At 45.5% G+C, this 26,597-nt stretch overlaps 2 protein-coding genes across 14 annotated transcripts in view; one reads left to right on the top strand and one right to left on the bottom strand.

The window, feature by feature from the left end:
- SYNE2 (spectrin repeat containing nuclear envelope protein 2) overlaps nt 1–3,556 on the top strand; it is a 390,475-nt gene extending 386,919 nt beyond the window's left edge. For 6 of the 8 annotated variants that reach the window (XM_074393136.1, XM_074393133.1, XM_074393134.1 and 3 more), the window contains 4 exons: nt 3–194; nt 1,562–1,648; nt 2,144–2,190; nt 2,458–3,556. In XM_074393136.1, the coding sequence (XP_074249237.1) occupies nt 3–194; nt 1,562–1,648; nt 2,144–2,190; nt 2,458–2,665 (534 nt within the window). In that variant the 3' untranslated portion in view covers nt 2,666–3,556. The remainder of the gene's footprint in view (nt 1–2; nt 195–1,561; nt 1,649–2,143; nt 2,191–2,457) is intronic. The other 2 variants (XM_074393137.1, XM_074393135.1) reach the window with 1 other exon arrangement.
- Nucleotides 3,557–3,588: 32 nt separating this feature from the next.
- ESR2 (estrogen receptor 2) overlaps nt 3,589–26,597 on the bottom strand; it is a 101,392-nt gene continuing 78,383 nt past the window's right edge. For 4 of the 6 annotated variants that reach the window (XM_074393143.1, XM_074393144.1, XM_074393141.1 and 1 more), the window contains 2 exons: nt 13,468–13,648; nt 8,493–11,488 (listed from right to left, as the gene is read on the bottom strand). In XM_074393143.1, the coding sequence (XP_074249244.1) occupies nt 11,302–11,488; nt 13,468–13,648 (368 nt within the window). In that variant the 3' untranslated portion in view covers nt 8,493–11,301. Of the gene's footprint in view, nt 4,399–8,492; nt 11,489–13,467; nt 13,649–23,744; nt 25,298–26,597 lie in introns of those variants that run through there. The other 2 variants (XM_074393145.1, XM_074393146.1) reach the window with 2 other exon arrangements.

Below are 26,597 nucleotides of genomic sequence, written 5' to 3'. Positions count from 1 at the left end.
AGCAACTGGAAAAGGAGCTGGTAGAATGTCAACCTCGAGTGGACTTGTTACAGGAGATTTCAAACAGCCTTCTCATTAAGGGACATGGAGAAGAATATATTGAAGCTGAAGAAAAGGTCCATGTTATCGAGAAGAAACTCAAACAGTTACGGGAGCAAGTGTCCCAAGACTTAATGTCCTTACAGGGAACCCAGGTGAGTCTACCTGCAGCTTTTAAATGTAAAGATTACCATATTGGGCCAGGTAGGCCGAGTGGAGCCTCGTGTCTTGCCCTTTTCCAGTTGTGCAGACTTTGGCTACATAAGCAGCTAGGCGCAGTGGCTCACGCCTGTAATCCCAGCACTTTGGGAAGCCGAGGTGGGTTGATCGTGAGGTTAGGAGATGGAGACCATCCTAACACGGTGAAACCCCGTCTCTACTAAAAGTACAAAAAATTAGCAAGGTGTGGTGGCATGAGCCTGTAGTCCCAGCTATTCAGGAGACTGAGGCAGAATAGCTTAAAACCTGGGAGGTGAAGGTTACAGTGAGCCAAGATGGCACCACTGCACTCCAGCCTGGGCAACAGAGCAAGACTCCATCTCGCTCTGAGGGCAAAAATTAAAAAAGCTGCATAAGCTCTTTGAATTTGTTTGGTCATTTTGAAACTGGGGTGGGGGCGGAGGGGCACGGTGACAATTTTTTAAACTTTTTAAAAAAGGAAGTGGCTAATTTTTGTATTTGTTGTAGGTGGCTTTTTGCCGTGTTGCCCAAGCCAATCTTGACCTCCTAAACTCAAGCGATCCAAAGTGCTGGGATTACAGGCATGAGCCACCACACCTGGCCTGTTTTAAAATGGGTCCAAATCAAAACAATGGGAATATCCAGACTGTGGCCTCACCAGATCTAGGGCAGGTCTGTCCCTTGCATTCTAGAGTCTGTTTTCTTCTAAGCAGCCAAGACTAGACTCTCTTGGTGGCCACATGATCTCATCACTGACCTGTGATGAGCTCACCATCAACTGAAACTGTTGCCATGGTCCTCTTGCTGTGGCTGTATTCAGTCTCCCCAGCTCTGTGCTATGGGTTGATTTCTAATACTGGTTGGCTTTTCTTTGTTTACATTCCTTTTTGTCTGAAAGAGTGTTATCATTAGGAGTGAGAGCAATAGGAGAGCCCCTTGAGGAAAGATTTAAGGCTGAGCACAGTGGCTCATGCCGGTAATCCCAGCATTTTGGGAGGCCAAGGCAGGTAGATCAGTGAAGTCCAGGAGTTCAAGACCAGCCTGGGCAACATGGTAAAACCCCATCTCGACAAAAAAAATACAAAAATTAATCAGGTGTGGTGGTACATGCCTATAGTCCCAGCTACTCAGGAGGCTGAGGTGGAAGGATTGTTTGAGTTTGGGAGGCGAAGGCTGCAGTGACCCATGATTGTGCCACTGCACTCCAGCCTGGGTGACACAGTGAGACTCTCTCAAAAAAAAAAAAAAAAAATTTTCTTTAAGCTGGGGGAGGGTGAGCTATACCAGGAAGAATCTGCATGAAACATATTTCTGTGCCTAACCTTTGGGGTCTGCATTTCAGAACCCAGACTCACCCCTGCCTGGCTTCGACGAGGTAGACTCAGGAGACCAGCCTCTCTCGGCATCTATGCCAGCTCCCCGAGCAAAGGTAAGAAGCCCCTTCCTTCTGTGAGAGCCTCACTGGTTATTTTTAAAAGTCATCGAGATGAGAGAAACTTGGGACAAGAGGCCATTCGCCATTTCAGGACAGCACAGGTCAGCACAGCCTGCTGACCCATGGAGAGGCTTACTCCAAGTATACATACCTTTAAATAAAACGTTCTTTTTAAAGACTTAATAAGTAGTCAGTTACTTTTCTTTGGGATCACAGTAAGTTGTGAAAGATGAGAGTTCTTACAGTGTTGTAAAGGGGTTTCCTGATTTTGCCATTAAATACAGATCAACAAACTTGACCCTGAAATTAAGTAGTTTAACAAACTTAATTATTTCCTACATCATGTGACATTTAATCCCAATTGTATTACTGTAGTCTCCAAAGTTTGGCTGTAACCCAACATGAAGGTGGTATACAATTTAAGAGAGAATATTTTATCATTGACAGGACCAAACTGTCTTTAACTCTAACTGGAGTTTCTTTACCCAGCAGTTCAGAGAGAGAACGACAGAAGGCGAGGAGGAGACAGAGAGCAGGTAACAGGACTTACTACCACAGCGATGCGTTCCCTGCCCCGCACTCCCACTGCCTCAGTCTTGCCAATGCCACTAGCAGGTCCTTGCAAAAATCTGGTTTTCTTTTGTCTGGAAAGGGCTGGTCTCCTCTGAAACTGAAGCCCAACTATTGGCCTCATTTAAATCTCAGGTCTTGGATTTCTTACTTACATAAGCAGGGGTCAGGTAACGGAGTGGGTCGTGCCTGTGGAACCTCCCCGGTCAGCTCTCAACCTCCTCTGTTGGCAGGGTCGCCGGCAGCACACGGCCACAGCGCTCCTTCCTCTCACGGGTGATCCGGGCAGCCCTGCCCCTGCAGCTGCTTCTCCTGCTGCTGCTGCTCCTGGCCTGCCTGCTGCCCTCCTCCGAAGAAGATTACAGCTGCACTCAAGCCAACAACTTTGCCAGGTCCTTTTACCCCATGCTGAGGTACACCAACGGGCCACCCCCCACATAGAGGGAGTGGCTGGCTGCAGCGTCACACCACCCACCTGATGGCTAAGGGTGCCCAGTGCGTGGCCCCGGACCAATCTGTGCGTGACTCTCAGTGTTGGCAAGGTCCAGGGACCTGTGCAGACACCTCCTTCTGGGCTCGCCCAGCATGGGCTCTCTGGAGCCCAGGGCAGCTTTCAAATTATATTCCTCCCCAGGGGCAGGGAACCTGTGTGGCAGTTGCCCCGGGTATTCTGGCAAAGCTAGTTGATTGGTTTAGGGATCTCTGGAAATGTCAGTTTCTTGAAGAGCCAAGCACTTTGATTTATTTGTAAAATAGCATTATTATAAGGTAGGTAATATGATCAATGAGCAGTGGTGTCCATGACGTATATTACAGAAGCAAGTCAGCACATTCCACCCTAGAAATGCTTCAGAAACTCATAGGCACCCTTAGCTAATGAAAACAATCATACTCTGTACGTTTAGAATCAGTTTTACTCTGATCAACTGGCAATTTTGAGCTACAGGTTATACACCAAAATGTTCTGTTAAGTACCTAGCTCTGCTCTTTTATATTGGTTTACATTTTTAAAGAAATTCTATTGCATGGATGTGGTTATTTGTGCATATTTTTTAACAACGCCGAATCTGTATGAATAATGTAAACTTTGATTTTTTTAAAAAATCAGATTTTAGCTGGAGCTTTTGACTAATGTACAGTAAATGCCAAACTGCTGACTTGATAGGGATGTTTTTGTAAGTTAATTTTCTAAGACTTTTTCACATCCAGAGTGACACTTGGGGTTTTAACTGTTTGGCCACGGGGGGGTTGGGGGTGGTTCAGAAACTTGAAACTGTTTGTTTGTGGTATGTACAACTCAGATGTTTGTTTCTCATTAAAAAGACAAAATTAGCCAGACTTCTGGATTCTTTTACAAAGCAGTTCAATGGTATGCTTAATCTTCCAAAGAAGAAAAATTATTTTAAAAATATTTGGGGAGAGCCTTTCATTCTAAGTCTTACAGAATTAAACTTCTTACAGTCTTTAACTTTTACAAATTAACTTAGATCTAGACTCAAAACCTGTTTGGCAAGAGGACCCTTGTGTGTATGTAAATTACTCTGTGTGTGACCCTCAGACGCTATAGGGAATGGCGAAGACAGAATAGGAGTTGGACACAAAGGAAGGAACTTATACCCAGTTTACTCCTGTCACCAAGGCTGGAGTGCAGTGGCCTGATCTCAGCTCACTGCAACCTTCACCTCCCAGGCTCAAGCGATTCTCGTGCCACCATGCCTGACTAATACATTTTTAGTAGAGATGGGGTTTTGCCATGTTTGCCAGGCTGGTCTCAAACGCCTGGCCTCAAGTCATCTGCCCACCTCGGCCTCCCAAAGTGCTGGGATTATAGGCACGTGCCACCATGCCCAGCTAATTTTTTGTATTTTTAGTAGAGACGGGGTTTCACCATGTTGACCAGGTTGGTCTCGATCTCTCGACCTTGTGATCCACCCGCCTTGGCCTCCCAAAGTGCTGGGATTACAGGCTTGAGCCACCGCGCCCAGCCGATGATGGTTTTTAACCACATAACTTCAGTGATTCCAGAGGGAAACTGAAGTGAAAATGTTACCCAAGCTTTTCCTTTAGGCCACCGAGTTGATTAAGAGGGTCACTGCTCCATCGTTGCTTCAGGCAAGAGTCTATCTCCATCTTCCATTCCAAAGGAGGTGAGTGAGTGAGAGGCCTTTTCTGCCCTTAAGTAGAGATGCGGGACAAGTCAGAGTTGCAGTAAACGGAACAGAGTGGTCTTCATTTCAAAGCCCAATATTGCGTATATCGATTCTCGTCCCTTCCAAAGGATAAAGGCCTTTAAGCTGGTTTGCCCCCATCGCCAGGGGGGCCCCTGCAGCTTCTTCCACTCAAAGCTCAGTGTATTCCCAGAACTGTTTTATGAGGTAGTCTGGGTTTTACATCGTCTGCACATCTTTCATGACCCACATGCAAAGGACATGTCACATGACTATTGGCACTAAGATAACTTCAAAATGAATGAGTTGCTTTTCTCCCCATCTGCAAAGGATATAATTCTAATTGAACTCAGATGGAATGGCAGAAAATCTATCCAAATAATTGATGCACTAGATATCAGGACTTTTGTGGGCTGTGTTTTACTTGTATACGTGGAACCTGTGGTAATAAATCAGTCAAGTGTGAGAATTGCTGACTAAAGATGAAATTGTCCCTTTTTAAGAAGCCATACATTAAAGCAGAGCTTAACTCTTCTGAAATTGTACACAAGCATTTGTGTTCAGGTGCCCTTTCCTGTGAAGACTAGCCCTGGTTTTCATCAAATTTTCAAAGGACTCTAACCCCAAAATAATAGAATGTAGACACTGCTTAGCCTAATTACTGTATATGCCTATACTCAACCCTCAACAAATACATTTTTAAAGCCAAAATAATGAAAACACTTTATTTCTATCATGTTAAACTCTCTGTGACAGTGCCATAGACATGAAAGGGACACAGTAAGGAAAAAACACTCCCTGGAGGAAGGGAGAGCAGGTCTCAAAGTCTGCTTTCACATAGCAGCGTACATTCATTTCTACAAGGCCCAAATGTAAAGCCTGCAAATGAAGTGAACAAATAGTGTCATGGTACAAAGCATTCATCTGAGAAAATGGCAAATTATGGCCAGCCAACAGGCTCTGAGGTACACATTGAATGATAAAAGGTATTAGGACCAACAGTTAAGGCATTTAGAAACTGAACAGAGGAAACAAATGCAAAACCATCCAGTTAACAGGAACTGTTCACAGCTGGCATCGCCACTCCTTATGTGCTTCCCATAGAGGAAACCCACCACCAGTTACCAGTGGCTAGCCCTACAAGTCAATAGAATCCTTGGAATTAAAAAAAAAAAAAAAATCATTGACTCCAAAGCAACAAAAATGGCGCTTCAATCATACATCACAGACAATGCACATCTTAAGAGCCGCCACTGGAGCCAAAATTCCAGCAAGTTTGAGAGCTATAAAGAATAAGTGGCATATGTTTTCACACTACAGTATACCACACACCACAGGGAAGCATCAGTGCCTAAAAGATGTGAGTTTTACACGAGTACACTTCCAAGGAACATACTCCACGTGTTTGGGGAAAGCAGTCACGGACAGGAGGTGATCGCAGTACCCACTAGCTCACTGAGATGGGATGGTGGGAATTATAGAATGCATCTTACTTTTCCATCCGTTACTGGTGCTTTTCTGTAACGGTGCATGCAGAGCCATCTAAGCTGAGGAGACAGGGTCTAAAGGTACGGTGGAAGGCAACCCTAACTTCACCATCCCTCCTTTCTGCTATGACTCAGCTCACAAAGCAGAGTCTCACAGAAACAAGTCCTGGAGCAGGAGTGATACTGGCCTGCCAGGCAAGCAGAAGACTTGAGTGCCAGTCCAAGCTTTGCCGTGAGTTGTTTTAAATGACCTTGGATAGGTGCCTTTGCCCTGTAAGCTTTAATTTACACATACATGAAAGGTACAGTTGAATCTGTCAGAGGTTTACAAACTTACTGTGTCTAGGGTGTCCTGGACATTGTGGTAGGAGGTGAGGGGGTGACACAAGGAGGCCTCATTTAAATCACAGCAGCCATGCATGCCAGGTCGCATCTGATGGACAGAGTCTGCAGTTTTAAAATAATTTTTTTTTAAACTGGTCGAAGTGCATGGTCACTGTCGGCACTGGACTTAGACTGCCTGTGTTCAGCTCTATCACTTACTCCCCATGTGACCTTGAGCAAGTTTGCTTACACTGTCTCTAGTTCCAAAACCAGAAAATCAGGACAATAGCAGTTCTTAAAAGGATTAAATGTGAATGTCTGAGGCACTAGGAACTGTCTGGCACAAATATTATCTTTAGGTACTAAATAATGTGTTTTTATCTTTTTTTTTTTTTTTTTTTTTTTTTTGAGACGGAGTTTCGCTCTTGTTACCCAGGCTGGAGTGCAATGGCGCGATCTCGGCTCACCGCAACCTCCGCCTCCTGGGTTCAGGCAATTCTCCTGCCTCAACCTCCTGAGTAGCTGGGATTACAGGCACGTGCCACCATGCCCAGCTAATTTTTTGTATTTTTAGTAGAGACGGGGTTTCACCATGTTGACCAGGATGGTCTCAATCTCTTGACCTCGTGATCCGCCCGCCTCAGCCTCCCAAAGTGCTGGGATTACAGGCTTGAGCCACCGCGCCCGGCTGTGTTTTTATCTTTTTAAAAGATTTTCAGCAGCTTAAAAACCTGTGTCGGGGCTGGGCACAATGGCTCATGCCTGTAATCCCAGCAGTTTGGGAGGCCTTGGCAGGCAGATCGCTTGAGCCCAGGAGTTCAAGACCAGCCTAGGCAACATAGCGAGACCCCATCTCTACAAAAATTAAAAAGAATTAGCCAGGTGTGGTGGTATGAGCCTGTAGTCCCAGCTACTTAGGGAAGGCAGGAGCTGAGGTGGGAAGATCACTTGAGACCAGGAGTTTGAGGCTGCAATGAGCCATGGTGGTGCCACTGCACTCTAGCCAGGAGTGAGACCCTGTATCAAAATAAAAAGTGTCAAATCGTATTAAATGAAGATACTTTGTTTCAAAATAGGCCTATAAACAGAAGGTTCACTTTGAATTTGAAAAATCCCTTAGCAGATGTAAATAAGAACCAGGCCGGGCGCTGGTGGCTCACGCCTGTAATCCCAGCACTTTGGGAGGCCGAGGCAGGTGGATCACGAGGTCAAGAGATCGAGACCATCCCGGTCAACAAGGTAAAACCCCGTCTCTACTAAAAATACAAAACTTAGCCGGGCATGGTGGTGCACACCTGTAGTCCCAGCTACTCGGGAGGCTGAGGCAGGAGAACTGCTTGAACCCAGGAGGCGGAGGTTGTGGTGAGCTGAGACTATGCCATAGCACTCCAGCTTGGGTAACAGTGAAACTCCATCCCAAAAAAAAAACCAAATCCCGTTTTCACAAGCTAGAAAATTCTAGAATTGCTTCAACTCCGCTTATATATATAAATGTATGTGGATATATAATATGGCTCTACCAAGTATTGGTAACTGATTTTTCTTCCTTCCCGAAATCTAAAACGGTTGCCCTTCCAGCTGAGTCAGCAGGGGAAGTATTCCAGATCAACACTCGTACTGCACAGCTCCCATCAATTTTGCAGTTTGTTTGTTTGTTTGTTTGTTTGTTTGTTTGAGACGGAGTTTCACTCTTGTTACCCAGGCTGGAGTGCAATGGCGCGATCTCAGCTCACCGCAACCTCCGCCTCCTGGGTTCAGGCAATTCTCCTGCCTCAGCCTCCCGAGTAGCTGGGATTACAGGCACGCACCACCATGCCCAGCTAATTTTTTGTATTTTTAGTAGAGACGGGGTTTCACTATGTTGACCGGGATGGTCTCGATCTCTTGACCTCGTGATCCACCCGCCTCGGCCTCCCAAAGTGCTGGGATTACAGGCTTGAGCCACCGCACCCGGCCGCAGTTTTGTTTTTAATGCAGGTAAGAGTCCTCATAGTTGTTGTTAGGCTGACAGCTTTGTCTCGTGTTCCCACCTTACCTTTCTGAGAAAAATCCCTTCAAGACGATTTTAGTGTCAAATCTTTTATAGTCAGTCCTGGTGGGCAGTGAGTATGGGACAGGCCTGAGGCCAGACAGGGGGGTGAGGAGATTCAATGAGAACAGCTGAAACACTGCAGGGCTCGCCAGACTGCCCTCTCAAGGCTCTAAAGGTATTGCCATTGCCCGTTCACTCTCAGGAGTAGGAATGAAATCTGTCTTAAGATCTACTCTCCAAAAGTTTATATATATATATTTACTGGTAATTTTTTTTTTTTTTTTTTTTTTGAGATGGACTGTTAACTCTTGTTGCCCGGGCTGGAGTGCAATGGCACCATCTTGGCTCACTGCAACCTCCTCCCTCCCAGATTCAGGTGATTCTGCTGCTTCAGCCTCCCAAGCAGCTGGAATTACAGGTGCCTACCACCATGCCCAACTAATTTTTTGTATTTTTAGTAGAAACGGGGTTTAAACTTGTTGGCCAGGCTGGTCTCAAACGCCTGACCTTGTGATCCTCCCACTTTGGCCTCCCAAAGGGCTGGGATTATAGGCATGAGCCACTGTGCCTGGCTGGTAACTTGTGTGTGTGACAGGGTCTCCCTCTGTCACCCAGGCTGGAGTGCTTTGATATGATCTCAGCTCACCACAGCCTTGATCTCCCCAGGCTCAGGTGATGCTCTCACCTCAGCCTCCCAGGTAGCTGGAACTACAGGCCTGCACCATCACGCCTAGCTAATTTTTGTATTTTTTGTAGGACAGGGATTCTCCATGTTGCCCAGTCTGGACTTAAACTCCTGGGCTCACGTGATTCGCCTGCCTCGGCCTCCCAGTATGTTGGGATTTACAATCATGAGCCACCACATCTGGCCTGGTTTTGGTTTTTTATGTTTTTGTTACCTGGTAATCTCCTTTAAAAATATATTTAGTGGAATTTCACTGGAAGATAATGAGTTGTTGAAGGCTGCCTTCTTTGCCTCTTACTTCCTGCTCTCCAGCTTCCAAACCCCTCTCTTGGGAGTGGGGGATTCTAGGCTGGCCAGGAAGAAAGAAGCTGACACTGGTTCCCTGGTTCCTGTGAAATCAAGCTTATCCTACCTGTACTAAATCTTACTAAGGCTGTAACACTGAGTCACTCAAGAATAACTTCAAACTGCCTCAGAACGCAGACAGCAGTGTCTTCTCTAGGTACTCGTCCAAGCGTTTCTGAAACAGCTAAGCTCAACTTTTAGTAAAACTGTACCAATATCAAAATTAAGGATTATTCAAGGTCTCACTAGCAGAAATCAACCTTTCTAACACTAAATGTAATCTTCCTAATGACTTAGTAAATACAGGATATGCTAGCCAAAGTGAACCTATTTTCAAAAAGAAAATATACTTAATGTATCACAAGGTAATTAGTTTAAAACATTACTACAGTAATCAAACATGATTATTTCATTGCTTGCTTCCAAAGTATGCTGTTATTCATTTTGCACATCCACTGTTGACAAAACTGAAAATTTCAAATCTTATAAAAGTGAGTTGGGGGCCGGGTGCGGTGGCTCACGCCTGTAATCCCAGCACTTTGGGAGGCCAAGGTGGGCAGATCACCTGAGTTCAGGAGTTCGAGACCAGCCTGACAAACATGGAAAAATTCTATTCCTACTAAAAATACAGAATTAGCTGGGCATGGTGGCAGGCACCTGTAATCGCAGCTACTTGGGAGGCTGAGGCAGGAGAATCGGTTGAACCCTGGAGGTGGAGGTTGTAGTGAGCCAAGATCGCGCCATTGCACTCCAGCCTGGGCAACAAGTGAAACTCTGTCTCAAAAAGAAAAAAAAGTGATTTAAAACTGTCATTTCAGAGGCGCCTTTCTTCATGTCCTACTTGTGTTCCTCTTGGAATAAGAACTAATATTTTTACTGTTTTTCACCCAGAAACCACCATAAAATCTTTTTAAAAGCTCTCAAGTGTAGAAGAATTATTCCTTGCTATAGATAATTATCCCTAAATATTTGTTTCAGGAGAGTTCACAAACTGGGTCTTGTTCAAGGGGTGTACTCCTCAAGGCTATGCAGTGTGGCCCCAGAGCTGACACACTGGGGTGCGTGGCTACTCATCCATCTGCAAAACAGCATGCTGTGCACACCCACAGCCCAAAGTGTCCCTGACTGCTTGGGGTGGCTGCTTCCACTGTGGATGGGAACTGCATCCACAGTGCCCCCAGGGAAACACTGGGGCTGTCACCCACACCCACAGGAGAGAACCCCATTCCTGCAAACACAGCCTCTCTCCAGCACTCATGCTGGCCCCATGGGACAACAGAGGTTTAAGGAAGGGCAGCTCCAGGAGCAGGGAGATTTGTATTTCCCACAGTCCTCCATGAAAATATCACACTCTCATACACTCATACCGCAAATTATTGGCAGGCTCTGTGAATGCACATCAAGAGGGACGAATCTGGGTGTAGCTGGCAGCATGGTCAGAGAGAGAACGTGACTCACATCCCAGCTTTACTACAGTCCCTTTGGCCTTTGACAGAATGAGCATCATGATACGATCAGTCCCCACAGGCCTGGGAGGTAGGTACGCGATTGTCACAGGGGTTTTCAGTCTTACAATCAAGTGGTCCAGAAAAGAGCATACAAAGGTCAACTCAAAGGGAAGGGTAGTGTGTGCGGCACAAGAAGGGTTAGTCCACTTCCTGTAAGCATGTCACTTCCTCTCCCCTTTCTGATTCGCAGCCCTTCCAGGTCAGATTTCCACCACTCATTCTAAAACCCTTAAGATGTTTCACAAAGGGGAGGAAGGGAGATGGAAAGAAAGACCACATCGAGATCCTATGAGGCTGTTCAGTATGAAAACACTGCATTCAAGTGTGCGCCCTGCTAACAAGGAAACTGGCTTCCTCACCCTGTCTCCTGGGAGGTGGGGAGGTCAGGGGAAGGAAGGTACATGACCAATCCTGCCATTACCAAATGAGGGACCACACAGCAGAAAGATGAAGCCCAGGCTCCCAACACACTCGAGTTCACGCTTCAGCCCGTGACCTCTGTGGGCCTGTTCACCTCTGGGCCAGGCATCATGGAGACAGTGGGTTCTGGGAGCCCTCTGTGCTTTTACTGTCCTCTGCCGGGCTGCACTCGGACCCCGTGATGGAGGACTTGCACCCGCGAACCACGTGGGCATTCATCATCTCCAGCAGCAGGTCATACACTGGGACCACATTTTTGCACTTCATGCTGAGCAGATGTTCCATGCCCTTGTTACTATGGGGACAAAAAGGTGCTAAGATTCCCTCCTCTGAGACAGCCACAGGACACCAAACCCTTCCCCAGCTCTCTCTGCGCACAGCCAGTCTACCCCACCCCTAATATCACACTTCCGCCAGCCCATTGCTCCATGGCACATGTATCCAGCTCCCCCTGATAATTTATGCTCAAGGGCAAGGAGTATCCTGTCAGCCTCTGTGCCCCACCACACACCCACAATGGCCTGGCATATAGGACAGTCGATTCTCATTATTTGCAGCAATTATGTTCCATAAAGTCACTGTGAACACTGAATTATCACTCCTAGGGGAAACACAGGGTTAGGCTCCTGCAAGCCTCTGGTCACATCTTCATTAGCTAATCACAAAACCTTGTTTTATGTGTGTTTCTTTTTAAAGATGCCTCATCTAATATCGTTGACTCATTAACATTGGGCTCATGGGCAACAGCACTGTAACTCAAGGCCAAACAAAGCGTATCTAACACATACTTGCTCCAGAAGGCGCATCACAGCTTTTTCACAGAGGAACGCTAGACAGCTCTTCAGCAACACACCAGGGGCCCAATTTAAACAGTGAAGTCGCCCACCAAAAACACAAAAATGTAAAACCATGACACTAAGTAGACCAAATAAAGGGCACTTGTTTACTGTAGGAGAGCAGCTGCTTGTTCCATCTCAGCTGGGACTGTGCATAGAGGGTGACTCAGAGTTTTTGCCACTCTGTTCATGACCTCAAAAACACCATGAATACTGATTTGGGGGTTACAAATAGATTTTAGCAAGCAGATAAATTCACAACGAAGGAATCTACAAACACGGGATCAAGTGTATTTGTTCTGCAAATGGTTGTGTGCTGAGTAACCATTAAAGGGGAAACAGGCAGAAGTCTTCTTCCTCTCCTCTTGCTTTTTAAGATTGCTGAGGTGAAGGCCAAGTGTGGTAGCTCACGCCTATAATCCCAGCACTTTGGGAGGCTAAGGCGGGTAGATCACCTGAGATCAGGAGTTCGAGACCAGCTGACCAACCTGGTGAAACCCCATCTCTGCTAAAAGTACGAAATTAGCTGGATGTGGTGGCACATGCCTGTAATCCCAGCTACTTGGGAGGCTGAGGCAGGAGAATCCCTCAAACCCAGGAGGCGGAGGTTGCAGTGAGCCAAGATGGCGCCATTGCATTCCAGTCTGGGCAACAAGAGTAAAACTCCATCTCAAAAAAAAAAAAAAAGATTCTTGGGGTATATATCGTCCTTCCTCACAGTCTCTATACTTGCTCCTCAGTGAGCACTTAATTACCTTCCATTCTCCCCTCCCCTCCCCTCCTGGAGCTCCAGGGCAAGTCTACCCTCCATTCTGGGTGACACCAAGCACTGAACATCACTGTACCGGCAGCAGCCACCACCACACACCATTACATTTCCTGCACGCAATTACATTTCCTGATCAGAAACATGCCCTACCCTCAGCTCCGTCTTCCTATAGCTGTTGGGCGTACCACTTCTCTTAGGTCTTGTCCTTAATATCCTGATGCCATCAAAAGAACAACTCTTAGGGAAGCCTTTGTGCACTTCTCCGTATCACCAGCTTAAAGGGCCATCTAGGAGAGCAGGTCTTAGCCTCTCCACAACAAAATGATCTCAGGGCCTCAGCCCTGGGTGGTGTAAAGAGGGGTGGCAGTTCATGTAAGGGGAGGAACTGCCCCTTTTAGGACTCCATAAACAGGCGATAAACCCCAGCAACTGAAAAACAGATGAGCCACCACTGGATGCCATGAATATCCTGTAAGATACCACGTGACATTCCTTCAATGCCCACTCTGTGCCCATCTCTGGTTACAGGTGTGCAAGCTGACAAATCCCCCATTCCCTTTCAGGCATTCATTTTCCTTAACTTTCAAACACTTCCCAAATCTCTTCTCCCTCCTCTGATCGTATAATCCCACCCCATGCCTGAGCCAAGCAGCTCCTGAAGGCGCGTACCTCGCGTGCCTGACGTGGGACAGGAGCATCAGGAGGTTAGCCAGGCGCACGGACTGCTGCTGGGAGGAGACGCCACTCTTGGCGATCACCCAGACCAAAGCATCGGTCACGGCGTTCAGTAAGTGGGCCAGCTTCTGGCTGCTCTCAGCATCTTGGGTTGTTGTGACCAGAGGGTACATACCTGGACAAAAAACAAAAGCCACAAGTCATTGCTCTGAGCAAAGGAGCCGAAGTCCTGTGCTCAGCTGTATAGCATGCCTACTCCGAGGTGATCTGGGTTGCTCTGACATCTGCATGTGTGGCAGGATCTTATTATAAGCATGGTCTTACCTCCCCAGGGGCTCTTCTCTGAGAGCCAGCTGCATCACAGAGCTAGAAGAGAAGCCTGGCTTAACGCAGACAGACTAAATGTCCCCTTGAAGTGCCCACCGGGCCCATAATTGTGGCCTTGCCATGCAAGTATATCTAGTCGCCTGAAACCATTATATGGTGTTTCTCATCTGCAGCAACAGATACACAGAGATGGTCAGAAGGTGATAGTAATTCTACTCTTAGCCCCAGGGAGGGCTCCCCATCTAAAGGAAGTTTAATAAACAAAGGAATGGCCAATGTGATGAAGCCTCCTCTGCCACCTCCTGTGTGTACCACGTGCCTCGGACAGCCACAGCAGGGCCCCTGCTGCCACCTCTGCATCACACTGTGTGGCACCTGGCTGGAGCAGGAAGACCACCAATTTGGAGTCAGACGGACCTACCTTCTATCCACCATCTGGATTTCTCTGAGCCTCAGTTCCTCATACAGCAACACATGCAGGAACACATCTCCTTAGGTCCCCACAACCACGCCCCGGGTACTCTGCCTCCCCCATCCTGCCCTGCCCTGCATTTAACTGCCCTCCAACTCTAGGATTGAGATACTGTGGTGTCCCAATGGCAGCAAAATAACAGCTCACCTAAATCTCCTCCTCCCCACCCGACCCCCACCGCTGCCTGACTCCTTGATTCCCTTTAATAATTAGCTTCTCTTCCAGGCTTTTAATTTCAAAGCAAGAATAAATAACGAATATGTGAAATCAACAAGGGAGCTGCTGAGTCTTGGCTGTCATGAGACTGAAGATAGCTGGTGCTCCAGCATCCACAGAATTTGTTTTGGCAGTTTTTGTTCTCTATTTTTATTGGCACTTTCAGTTCAATTAAGGCAGCTCAATTTAACTAAGTTCAACTCAGTTAAGGCAAGGACATACTGAAGCACAATTATGTAAGTGTAGTGCTTGGCCACATCCCTAGGGATCTCCATAATGTCTGATGATGCAGATTTAAATATTCATCTTTTCAATATCCCTGAAGCTGCTTCTCCAACCCCCGCCCCCCACTTTGTTCTCCACACTGGTTCTTTCAGAGTCCCCCCCACCTCCTCAAACTTCCCACTGTCACCCCAGTGATGACCTGTGCTCCCACCACAGAGGAAACAAGATCCGACCCTTGGCCCTGTGTGTCCCCTTCTGAGTGGCCACAGTGCAGATCTGCTCATGGGGCTACCTTTAATGACTGCCCAGCTCACAGGGTAGAGAGTCCAAACCATCTGCTGCAGCTATCAGGGGCACCAGGCCCCTCCCTGCCCCTCTCATCTGCAGTTCCCACCACACCGTGCCGTGAGTCCCACTCTCAACTCTCTTAACAGGTGACGCTCCAAATGTGCTCAGCTTTCTGCTTGGGAACTCTCTCCTTCCTCTCTACCCTAATTTTTTTTCTTTTGAGACGGACTCTCACTCTGTCACCAGGCTGTGGCACGATCTCGGCTCACTGCAACTCCAACTCCCTTGTTCAAGGGATTCTCCTGCGTCAAGTCTCCCAAGTACCTGGGATTACAGGCATGCGTCACCACACCCAGCTACGTTTTGTATTTTTGATAAAGATGGGGTTTCACCATGTTGGCCAGGCTGGTCTCAAACTCCTGACCTCAGGTGATCCACCCGCCTCAGCTTCCCAGATTGTTGAAATTACAGGCATGAGCCACTGCACCCAGCCTTCTACCCTGTTTTTCTTGCTGATTTATACCCATTCCTCCTGTAGATTCCAACCTGGTCATGAAATTCCTTCTGGAAGCTTCCCCCAACGTCCCTACCATTTCACCCTAAGTCTGGTATGAGTTGTCCCCTGGCACTCTGACAGTGCCCCGTTCATCCCAGCAGAGGCACCATATTGCCCCACATGCTGGAGGTCTGCCTTGTCCCCACACACACCCCACAGCCACCCTTCTGCCCTAAGCAAGACTGAATATGAGTGCTTTGAGGAGTAGACAGACCCTTATTTTTTTTTTAGCCAAAAACATCCTATTTGAAATGATAAATATTCGTGCTAATATGTGTTTTAGCTACACACAGAAAATTATTAGTAAAAAAATACAGAGAAAATTATTTCAAGCTTACTTTCCCTAAAATCAAGCCCAGCTGCATGAACAAGTGCTTCCTTTTAGCTACCCTGTAGTCTATTCGGCTGCATGACATGTGACTTCCACTGTCATCAAGAAATACTGTCTTAGAATTCCAAAAGGAGCCAAACTTGTGTACCTGTACATGTCTCAGTTTAAAGTAACATACATTAAAAATATAAAAACAAATCCTCAGATTTTACACAAATGTTCATAGCAGCATAACTCAGCCTAAAAGTGGACTGTCCACTGACTGATGAACGGCTCAACAAAACGTGGTCTATCCATACAGCAGAATAGTATTCAGCTACAAAAAGGAATGAGGTACTGGTAGATGAACCTTGAAAACCTGCTAAGCGGCCGGGCGTGGTGGCTCAAGCTTGTAATCCCAGCACTTTGGGAGGCTGAGGCAGGTGGATCATGAGGTCAAGAGATCGAGACCATCCTGGTCAACATGGTGAAACCCCGTCTCTACTAAAAATACAAAAAAAAAAAACAAAATTAGCTGGGCATGGTGGCACGTGCCTGTAATCCCAGCTACTCAGGAGGCTGAGGCAGGAGAATTGCCTGAACCCAGGAGGCGGAGGTTGCGGTGAGCCGAGATCGCGCCATTGCACTCCAGCCTGGGTAACAAGAGCAAAAAAAAAAAAAGAAAACCTGCTAAGCAAAAGCAGCCAGGCACAAAGGACCACATGTTGTGTGATTCCATTTATAACAAAACGTCTAGAATAGGCAAATCCATAGAGTCAGAAAAGCAGATTAGAGGTTGCCTAGGGGTGTGGGTGGGGTAGGGAGTGGGAAATGATGGCTAAGAAGCATGAGGTGCTTTTCAGGTGATGAAAATGTTCTAAAATGGATAGCAGTGATGGTTGCACCACTTACAGTGAATAAACTAAAAACACTGAATTGTATACTTAATATGGATAAATTATGTGGTACATGAATTACATCACAGTAAAGCTGTTACTAAAAAAAAAAAGTAATAAAAGAACACCCCAGAACCAAAATTACAATAACATAAATTTCCTGGGCTGTGTGTGACCAAGGTTCCCTCAGAGAACATGTATGTGTCATTGTGTTATCCACTTCATGAACCACAGTCATTGCCAAGGCCAGACCCTGGGCCTTCTACAGGCTGTGGGGGCAGCACAGCTCCACGTGGGATACAGAGTCCATCAGCCACAAGCGCAGGGGTCCCCAAACTAAGGCCCGCGGGCCGCATGCGGCCCCCTGAGGCCATTTATCCGGTCCCCGCCGCACTTCAGGAAGGGGCACCTCTTTCATTGGTGGTCAGTGAGAGGGGCACAGGATGCGGATGCATACATCCCGTGCTCCTGGAGTACTGTATGTGGTGGCGCAAAGCGCGGCATCGCTCACGTACAGTACTACTTCCAGTGACGCGGGATGCACGTGTCACGGCTCCGGAAGCGCGTCATATGACACACATCTGGTCTGCAGCTGCGGTGCCCCACATCACCGGAAGCAGTGTGAAATAACAGCAGAAGTAGGAAGAAAGGCAAAGCACTATAACCATTACTATACAGTACAATGGCCCCCATACGCCCCCAAATGTGCAACAACATAATGGCCCCTATAACCTCCCTTTGCCCAAAAGTCTCCCCCCACATTACTACACACCATGTTTCCCCTATTATAAGACCCTGTCTTATATTAATTTTACCCACAAAAGATGGGGGCTGTCTTATTTTTAGGAGGTGTCTTATAATAGGGGAAACATGCAGCAGTGGGCTTCCCACAGAAGAGGCCCACCGCTGCTACAGATGTCCAGGACGCTGTATACACAGTGTCACAGGCTGATCACTGCCATCCCTGTATACAGCACTGGAGGTGCTGCTGGGCCTGTGACACTGTATACCGCTGTCTGGGATAGTGGAGGCAGCAGCGCTGGCTGTGAAGGGTGTCACACCTTGCATAGTCCGGCCGTCCAACGGTCTGAGGGACAGTGAACTGGCCCCCTGTGTAAAAAGTATGGGGACCCCTGCACAAGTGGTTTAGGGAGGTAAGGCACTGCAGTTTTGGAAAGGCATATGCTAAATCCATTTTACATATTGCGGGGGGGGGGCGGGGGCAGTGCATATACAAAAAGACTGACCTGTATAACATTATCCTGGGGACTCCTGTTCTCATTGATCACACAGAAAAGAAATACCCTCCCGGAAAGGAACTGTGCTGAAGAATACCCATGCTGCTGCCTGACTCTCCAGTTGGCAGTACCGTGCCTGCACCTTGGGCATTCGTGCTCGGGCCCTTGCTCATCAAACTTATATGTACAGAGTACTACTAAGTGGCAGGCCCTGGGCAGGGTGGGGCAAGGGACAAGAGCCAAAGCCCTGCCCAGTCAGACACAGAAAACAACAAAAATTTAGCACCCACTCCACCCCCGAAAAGTAAAATCATCAGTTAGGATTCACTGTATAACAAAATTAAATTACCTTTCATGAAACTGAAGCAGTATAGTTTAAAAAAAAAGACAAGATATTGGCACTGTGCCCACACATACCAAAGAAAGTGAAATAAAATCAAGGACACATCTCCTCTCCCCTTTATCAGCTGAAAACAGCTGTGTGCTCTGCTCACCAGCCCACCTGATGACATACTGGGCAGCACAGTGGTGGGGGAGAGCCACCTCTTCCTTCAAGATTTGCCACATCTGATTTGTTCAAAGGATGAAAATGTAAGCTTTCCTTGACTGAAGGCAAATACATGAGAAAATCTAATGTGTTAACAAAAGTCCCAGAATACTGACCAAAGGAAAGAAGGCCTGGCTTTGGGGACCCATATGTGGCGTTGCTTGTTTGCTTTGAGGACAGGAATCTCTGGCCATGACCCACAACCTCTGTCACCACCTCCTGTCCCCAGCACACGAGGGCAGATGGGACTCAAAAGGTGCTATGAGGCCAGCAGGCTGCTGTTCAACTGTGCTTTGCCTCCGAGTTCTTGGTCAACAGAAAAGAACCCCCCATCTTTCCTCACCAGCATCCCTCTGTGTCTGTCTCCTCCACCCACCCACTTCATGGGACCTCTCCTCATAAACTCAGAGGGAACCAGGGCTTGAGCCAATGTCTCTTAACTTTCTTATTGTAAAATAGGATTGCCTGACTTAACCCCTCTATTTCTTTCATTTAATGAAAAGTTTCATTCTTTGTGAATCTTAAAACTTTAAATAGACTTGTTTCTAATTTAAAATATTTTAAAGACTATGGATAATTAATGTAATTAATTATATTCTAATTCCTAAATTCCATACCCTCTCTAATTCTATCCAAGGGAGAAGATTTATCTAGTCCTCAAGTTCCTGTGTGGCAAGATGGCCAGTCTCTCTGTTGAGTGTTAGAGATGCTATTTTATTAACTACGACACTTGCATAACACCTTGCAGGCGTCCCCAAACTACGGCCTTCGGGCCGCATTCGGCCCCCTGAGGCCATTTATCTGGCCCCCCGCCGCACTTCAGGAAGGGGCACCTCTTTCATTGGTGGTCAGTGAGAGGAGCACAGTATGTGGCGGCCCACCAATGGTCTGAGGGACAGTGAACTGGCCCCCTGTGTAAAAAGTTTGGGGATGCCTGCCTTAGAGTTTATAAAAACAGTCTAACAAGCATTGTAATGGGTTGTTAAATTCAACATTTTCTGTTGTCTCTTAGTTTCAAGAGCCTTATCAAAGGCTAAATATGATACAGGAATCCCAAGTACCACACATCCTATATATGTATAGTGGAAGAGGATTAGCTGAGAGAGTTAGAATGGTGTGGTCTTTTCCCTTCCCTCCCTGAGAAAGAAATATGTGCCTCTCCTACTTAAGCCCATCAAGGATGAGACCTTTGATTAACTATTTGACTGTATGTCCCCTGTTCTAGATCAAAAGCATTGTATCTAAATCATTCTGACATCTTTAGAAGTCATTGATATACACACCAGAAACTGAGCTGAAATTTAGTTGGATGACACAGTTAATTTCCATTCCATATTATACCAATTATTAGTAGACACACATAACCCAGAAATGGGCAGCTTTTAAAACACAACTACTGACAAACCCTGACCTGGCCAGCTAGTGTGCTGCACCAGTGCAGACGTGATTGAGTGACATAATCCTAACTTAAGCATATCATATACACAAGAAAATAGGAGACCAAACTATGCAGGAGATCCTCTTCAGACAGCCCAGTGCTTATCTAGCCTGCCAAGGCCATCTAGCAGCAACCAAATGCAACCCTTGGAGACTCTGCTATCCTAATGTGGGATACAGAAATTCACAGCCTTTTGACTTAAGAGACCTGAGAGGTGGAGGTTGCGGTGAGCCAAGATTGCGCCACTGCACTCCAGCCTGGGCAACAAGAGTGAAACTCTGTCTCTCAAAAAAAAAAAAAAAAAAAAAAAAAAGACATCTACCCCATTTCCCCTCTCCTGACCCTTATCCTCCAGGGCCTCCACCCTATGCTTAATTTGGTTCCCAGCTTGGTGGTATCTCTTTTCCATTCAGCCTACAAACTTCACACTCTTCATCTTTTTATTCTGTGTTCATTACACTTTGCAGATTCATTGACGTATAACTGACATACAAGAACCTGCACATATTTTGTATGATCTGATGTACGTTGACATACATATACACAGTGGAACCATCACCACAATCAAGATAATGAACACACTTATCTGCATTTTTTTGACTTTATGATGGTGCAAGAGTGATAGGCATACAGTAGAAACTGTACTTCCAGTATACATACAACCATTCTGTTTTTTCATTTTCAGCAATCACTTCTGGTATTCAATAAATTACATGAAATATTCAGTACCTTATTATAAAATAGGTTTTATGTTAGATGATTTTGCCCAACTGCAGGGTAATCTAAGTATTCTGAACACATTTAAGGTAGGCTAGGCTAAGCTATGATGTTCAGTAGGTTAGGTATGTTAAGTACATTGTTGACTAGCAACATGTTCAATTTAAGATGGGTTTTTTGGGACATAACCCCATCATAAATTGAGGACCATCTGTAGTTGTACAGATGTATTTCTGGACTCTCTGTTCCATTGATCTATTTGTTTCTCTTGACATCAATACCATATTGTCTTTGAAATCACATGGTATAAGTCTTCCAGGTTTGTTCTTTTTCAAGGTTGTTTTGACTATTCTAGGTCCATTACGTTTTCATATGATTTTAAGAATCAGCTTGTCAATTTCTACCAAAAAGCTTTATTAGATTTGTATCAGTTTGAATCTATAGATCATTTTGGGGGAGAATTAAAAACAATACTGAATCTTACGGTCCATTAACATCTCTCTCCATTTATTCAGGATTTCTTTAATTTCCTTCAGCTATATTTTGCAGTGTTTAGTGTGCAGATTTCACATCTTTTTTAAGTTTATTCCCAAAGTTTCACAGTGTTTGATGCTACTGTAAATGGTATTGGTTTTTTATTTCAATTTCCAATTGTTCACTGCTGCCACATAGAAATACAATTGGTTTGTATATGTTGCCCTTGTATCTTACCAGCTTGCTAAATTCACTTTTTTTAGACTCCTAAGGACTTTCTGCATAGATTATCATGTTTTTAAATGAAGACTGACTTCTACCTTTCCAATCTTTATGTCTTTTACCTCTTGCCTTATTGCACTGGGTAGAATTTATAGTACCGTAAAATGTTGAATAGAATTAAGGACAGTGGACATACTTGCCTTGTTCCCGATTGTGATTAAGTATAATATTAACTGTAGTTTTTTGTTTTTGTTTTTTTTTGTTGCAATAGAGTCTCGCTCTGTTGCCAGGCTGGAGTGCAATGGGGCAATCTCAGCTCACTGCAACCTCCACCTCCTGGCTTCAAGTGATTCTCCTGCCTCAGCCTCCCAAGTAGCTGGGACTACAGGCAGATGCCACCACACCAGGCTAATTTTTTTATATTTTTAGTAGCGATGGGGTTTCACCATGTTGGCCAGGATGGTCTTGATCTCTTGATCTTATGATCCACCCACCTCAGCCTCCCAAAGTACTGGGATTATAGGCATAAGCCACCACGCCTGGCCAACTGTAAGTTTTTCATAGGTGCCCTTGAATGGATTGAGGAAGTTTCCTTCTGTTCCTTGTTTGTTCAGTGTTTTAGCAGGAATGGATGTTAAATTTTGTGAAATACTGTCTGCATCTGTTAAGCTATTCATATGGTTTTTCATTATCCTGTTAATATGGTCAATTTTGTTGTTTGATTTTCAAAAGTTAAAGAAACCTTGTATTCCTGAAAATTCTCCTTGTTCATGCTATCCTTTTAATATATTATTGGATTCTATTTATCAAAAAAAATTTTAGAAAACTTTTACATATACATGTATGAGGGAAACTGGTCTGTTGTCTTCATTTCTTCCAATGTGTTAGTCTGGGTGTTCTATCAGAGTAATGCTGGCCTCACAGAATGAGTTAGAAAACATTCCCTGCTCTTCAGTTTTCTGTAAGGGTATGTGTAAACTTGGTATATGAGTCCATTTTCACACTGCTGCAAAGACATACCCAGACTCAGCAATATACGAAAGAAAGAGGTTAATTGGATTTACAGTTTCACGCGGCTGGGGAAGCCTCACACAATCATGGCAGAAGGTGAAAGGTATGTCTTGTAAGGCAGCAGACAAGAGAAGAGGGCTTGTGCAGGGAAACTCCCATTTTTATATAACCATCAAATTTCATGAGACTTATTCAGTATCCTGAGAACAGCATGCTAAAGACCTGCCCCCATGATTCAGTCATCTCCCACTGGGTCCCTCCCACAACATATAGGAATTATGGGCACTACAAGATGAAATTTGGGTGGGGACACAGCCAAACCATATCACTTGGTATTATTAATTCCTCAAATGCATTGTAGAATTCTCCCATAATTCCAGGATGGTGGTGGAGCCACCAGTTGGTGGAGCAGTCAGAACACACAAATTTATAAAGTTTGCCATCTTATATGGGCACAGTTTGTGGCACCCCAAAACAATTACAATAGTAACATCAAAAATCATTGATTACAGATCACCACAATAGACATAATAATAATAAAGTTAGAAATATTCCAAGTGTTATTCAAAATTTGACACAGACATAAAGTGAGCATGTGCTGTTGGAAAAAATGGTACCAACAGATTTGTTCAATGCCGGGTTGCCACAAACCTTCGATTAGTAAAACATGCAGTATCTGTGATGCACAATAAAGAAAAGCGCAATGAAATGGGGTGTGTGTCTCTATTCCTGAGCTTTGTGCTTGGATACAGTTTAAATCACTTAGCAATCATTTGATCCTCCAGGCTTGCCTTTCAGTTTTGTTTGGGAGGATCACAATGGACTTTAGGCCCACTTCTGAGGCAATACCCTTCTGAGCACTATATGAAGGCTGAGAAGTGCCCAATGCCCAGGGTACTACAGGGTTTTTCTCACTGGCTGGTGAGAACATGAACTGTTCCTGGCCCTGTGTGACCTCTAGAGATTGTTTTGCCCACTCCTTTCTGATGTTTTTTTCTGTCTTCAGTAGCCACAAAATCATGGGCAGATTAGCACTTAGCTGAAGACTTGAAGAGGACGTTCTATAGATCTCCAAAGTTCTCTCTCTGTGCAGCTCTTTCCCATTCAGTACTCTCCCCTCCAAGTCCTAGCTGCCTTGGTCACCAAGGGACACTACTGGTGTCTATCTGGGTTACCCTTTGTGATGATTAATTTTAGGTGTCATCTTCACTGGATAAAGGGATACCCAGATAGCAGATAAAGCGATACCCAGATAGCAGATAAAGCATTATTTCTGGGTAAAATGTTCCAGAAATAATGCTTTATCTGCTATCTGGGTATCCCTTTAGCTGGGTATCCCTTTAGAGTGTTCCAGGAAGAGACTGGCATTAGAATCAGTGGACTAAGGCCAGGCATGGTGGCTCACACCTGTAATCCCTGCACTTTGGGAGGCCAAGTTAGGTAGATCACTTGAGGTCAGGAGATTGGGACCAGCCTGGTCAACATGGTGAAACCCCCATCTCTACTAAAAATACAAAATTAGCTTGTAATCCCAGGTGCCTGTAATCCCTGCTACTCGGAAAGCTGAGGGAGGAGAATCACTTGAACCCAGGAGGCAGAGGTCGTAGTGAGCCAAGATGGTGCCACTGCATTGCAGCCTGAGCAATAGAGCAACACTCTCTCTCAAACAAAGAAAAAGATTCAGTGGACTAAGTAAAGAAGATCTGCCCTTAACCAATGTTGGCAGACACCATCCAACAGGCTGAGGGTCCAGATAGAACGAAATGGCAGAGGAAAGAATATTCTCATTTATTCTCTCTCTCTCTCTCTCTCTCTCTCTCTCTCTCTCTGTGTGTGTGTGTGTGTGTGTGTGTGTGTGTGTGTGTCTGTCTCTGTCTCGGAGCTAGAACACCCATTTTCTCACAAGTTCTCTAGCCTCCAGGCTCTGGGACTAAAACCAGTGGCCTCCCAGTTTCTCAGGCCTTTAACCTCAAACTGAGAGTTATACCATCAGCTCCCTAGTTCTTAGCTCTTCTCATTTACAATAAGCCATCCGTGCTGCCGCCTACCCTGGTTCACCAGCAGACAGATGGCATTATCATGGGACTTCTCAGCCTTCATGATCATTCAAGTCAATTTTCATAATAAATCCCCTCTCATTCACCTGCCTGCCTACCTACCTACCTACCTACCTACCCACCTACATAACTGTCCTATCGGTTCTGTTTCTCTGGAGAAACTGAATAGAACCATCCTGCATTGCAGCCTGGAAAGTAGCTGCAGGCAGTAAACTGGACAATCAAAGGCTCACCTCATTTGTGTCTCTCCTCCCGGGGATCACTGTTGTCCAATGTTCAATATCTGTTTTACATGTTCTGTCAGGGTTTTAAATTTTAAACCAGAGAGGCAGATTCCATCCCTATTTTTCTGTTTAATTTAAATACCACAAATAATCCAGAAGAAAAAAGCCTGTACTTACAAACCCTAAAAACCTAGCACAGAAAAGACTCACCTATCCTGGCAGTGAACGCTGTCCCATTTTCTTCCTAGCAATGCTGAACAGGATCAATTTATGTTGACAATTGTTATGACTACCAAGAAAGAAAGGAGCTTCCTTAAAAGATTTCTGGCCAGGCGTGGTGACTCTCGCCTGTAATCACAGCACTTTGGAAGGCCAAGGCAGGCAGATCACAAGGTCAGGAGTTTGAGACTAGCCTGGCCAACATGATGAAACCCCATCTCTACTAAAAATACAAAAATTAGCTGGGCATGGTGGTGGGCACCTGTAATCCCAGCTACTCCGGAAGCTGAGGCAGGAGAATCGCTTGAACCCAGGATTCAGGAGGTTGCAGTGAGCCGAGATCGTGCCATTGCACCCCAGCCTGGGTGTCAGGGTGAGACACTGGCTCTAAAAAAAAAAAAAAAAAAAAAAAAAAAAATTCTTAAACTTGGATTTACAATAAACAAATTTTACTCGTTTACCCCCACAAGTGGTAATTACATCGCATGTCTCCCTTGCCTTCTGTAATTCTCTCAATGTGACAGTTCTGTCATGCTGCAGGGAAATGCTGTAGCCTTCGTCTTTCCCATTTGCACAGATGCTGCATCTAGCTTTGACAACAACACAATATGACGTCTGGGAGGCTAAAATGCCTGTAAGGAGCCTTGCCAAACAGAAGGCTTTATACTACAAAGTGTTGTAACAACAAGCAAACACTGTTTTCCGAGAAGCAATTTCCTGCACAGAAAAGAGTTCTAAATTATTTCTGAAAGTGAGAGAAGCCCCATCATCTGGCATTTGATGATCCTCCACTGCCAAGATGGGAAGGTGCTCTTCAAGCAGATCCTCCCTTGGACAGAAATGGTAGCACCTATGTGAGATAATGTTGGTAGGTGGTTTGGAAAAAAAGGTCAGAAAAAGTTTATTTTATTCCATGGTCTATTCAAACATCCTGGCTGGTGGGCCAGATGTGGTGGCTCACGCCTGTCGTGGCACTTTGGGAGGTCAAGGTGGGCAGATCACTTGAGGCCATGAGTTCGAGACAGCTTCGCCAACATGGAGAAACCCTGTCTGACATGGTTAGGCTTTGTGTCCCCACCCAAATCTCATCTTGAACTGTAGTCCCCATAGTCTCCATGTGTCAAGGGAGACACCAGGTAGAGGAAGAGACCAGGTGGAGGTGACTGAATCATGGGGGCAGTTTCCCCCATGCTGTTCTCATGACAGTGACTAAGTTCTCACAAGACTTGATAATTTTATAAGTTACAGGGCTCTTCTGCCTTTGCCTGGTACTTCTCCTTCCTGCCACCTTGTAAGGAAGGTATCTTGCTTCCTCTTCACTTTCTGCCATTATTGTAAGTTTCCTGAGGCCTCCCCAGCCATACTGAAATGTGGGTCGATTAAGCCTCTTTCCTTTATAAATTACCAAGTCTCAGGTATTTCCTTCACAGCAGTGTGAGAACAGATTAATGTATCATCTCTAGTAAAAATACAAAAATTAGCCACATATTGTGGCATGTACCTGTAATCCCAGCTACTTGGGAGGCTGAGGCAGGAAAATCACTTGAACTGGGAGGCAGATGTTAAAGTGAGCCAAGATTGCACCACTGCCCTCCACGCTAGCCTGGGCGACACAGCAAGGCTCTGTCTCAAAAAAAAAAAAAAAAAACCTGGCTGAACTTTCCTACATGCACATCAACACAATCAT

This window comes from Saimiri boliviensis, chromosome 2 (assembly GCF_048565385.1).
Source record: "Saimiri boliviensis isolate mSaiBol1 chromosome 2, mSaiBol1.pri, whole genome shotgun sequence".
In the NCBI taxonomy this organism is placed as follows: Eukaryota; Metazoa; Chordata; class Mammalia; order Primates; family Cebidae; genus Saimiri; species Saimiri boliviensis.
Note: the sequence above shows the minus strand (reverse complement) of the source record. Positions and strands in the feature narration are given on the sequence as shown.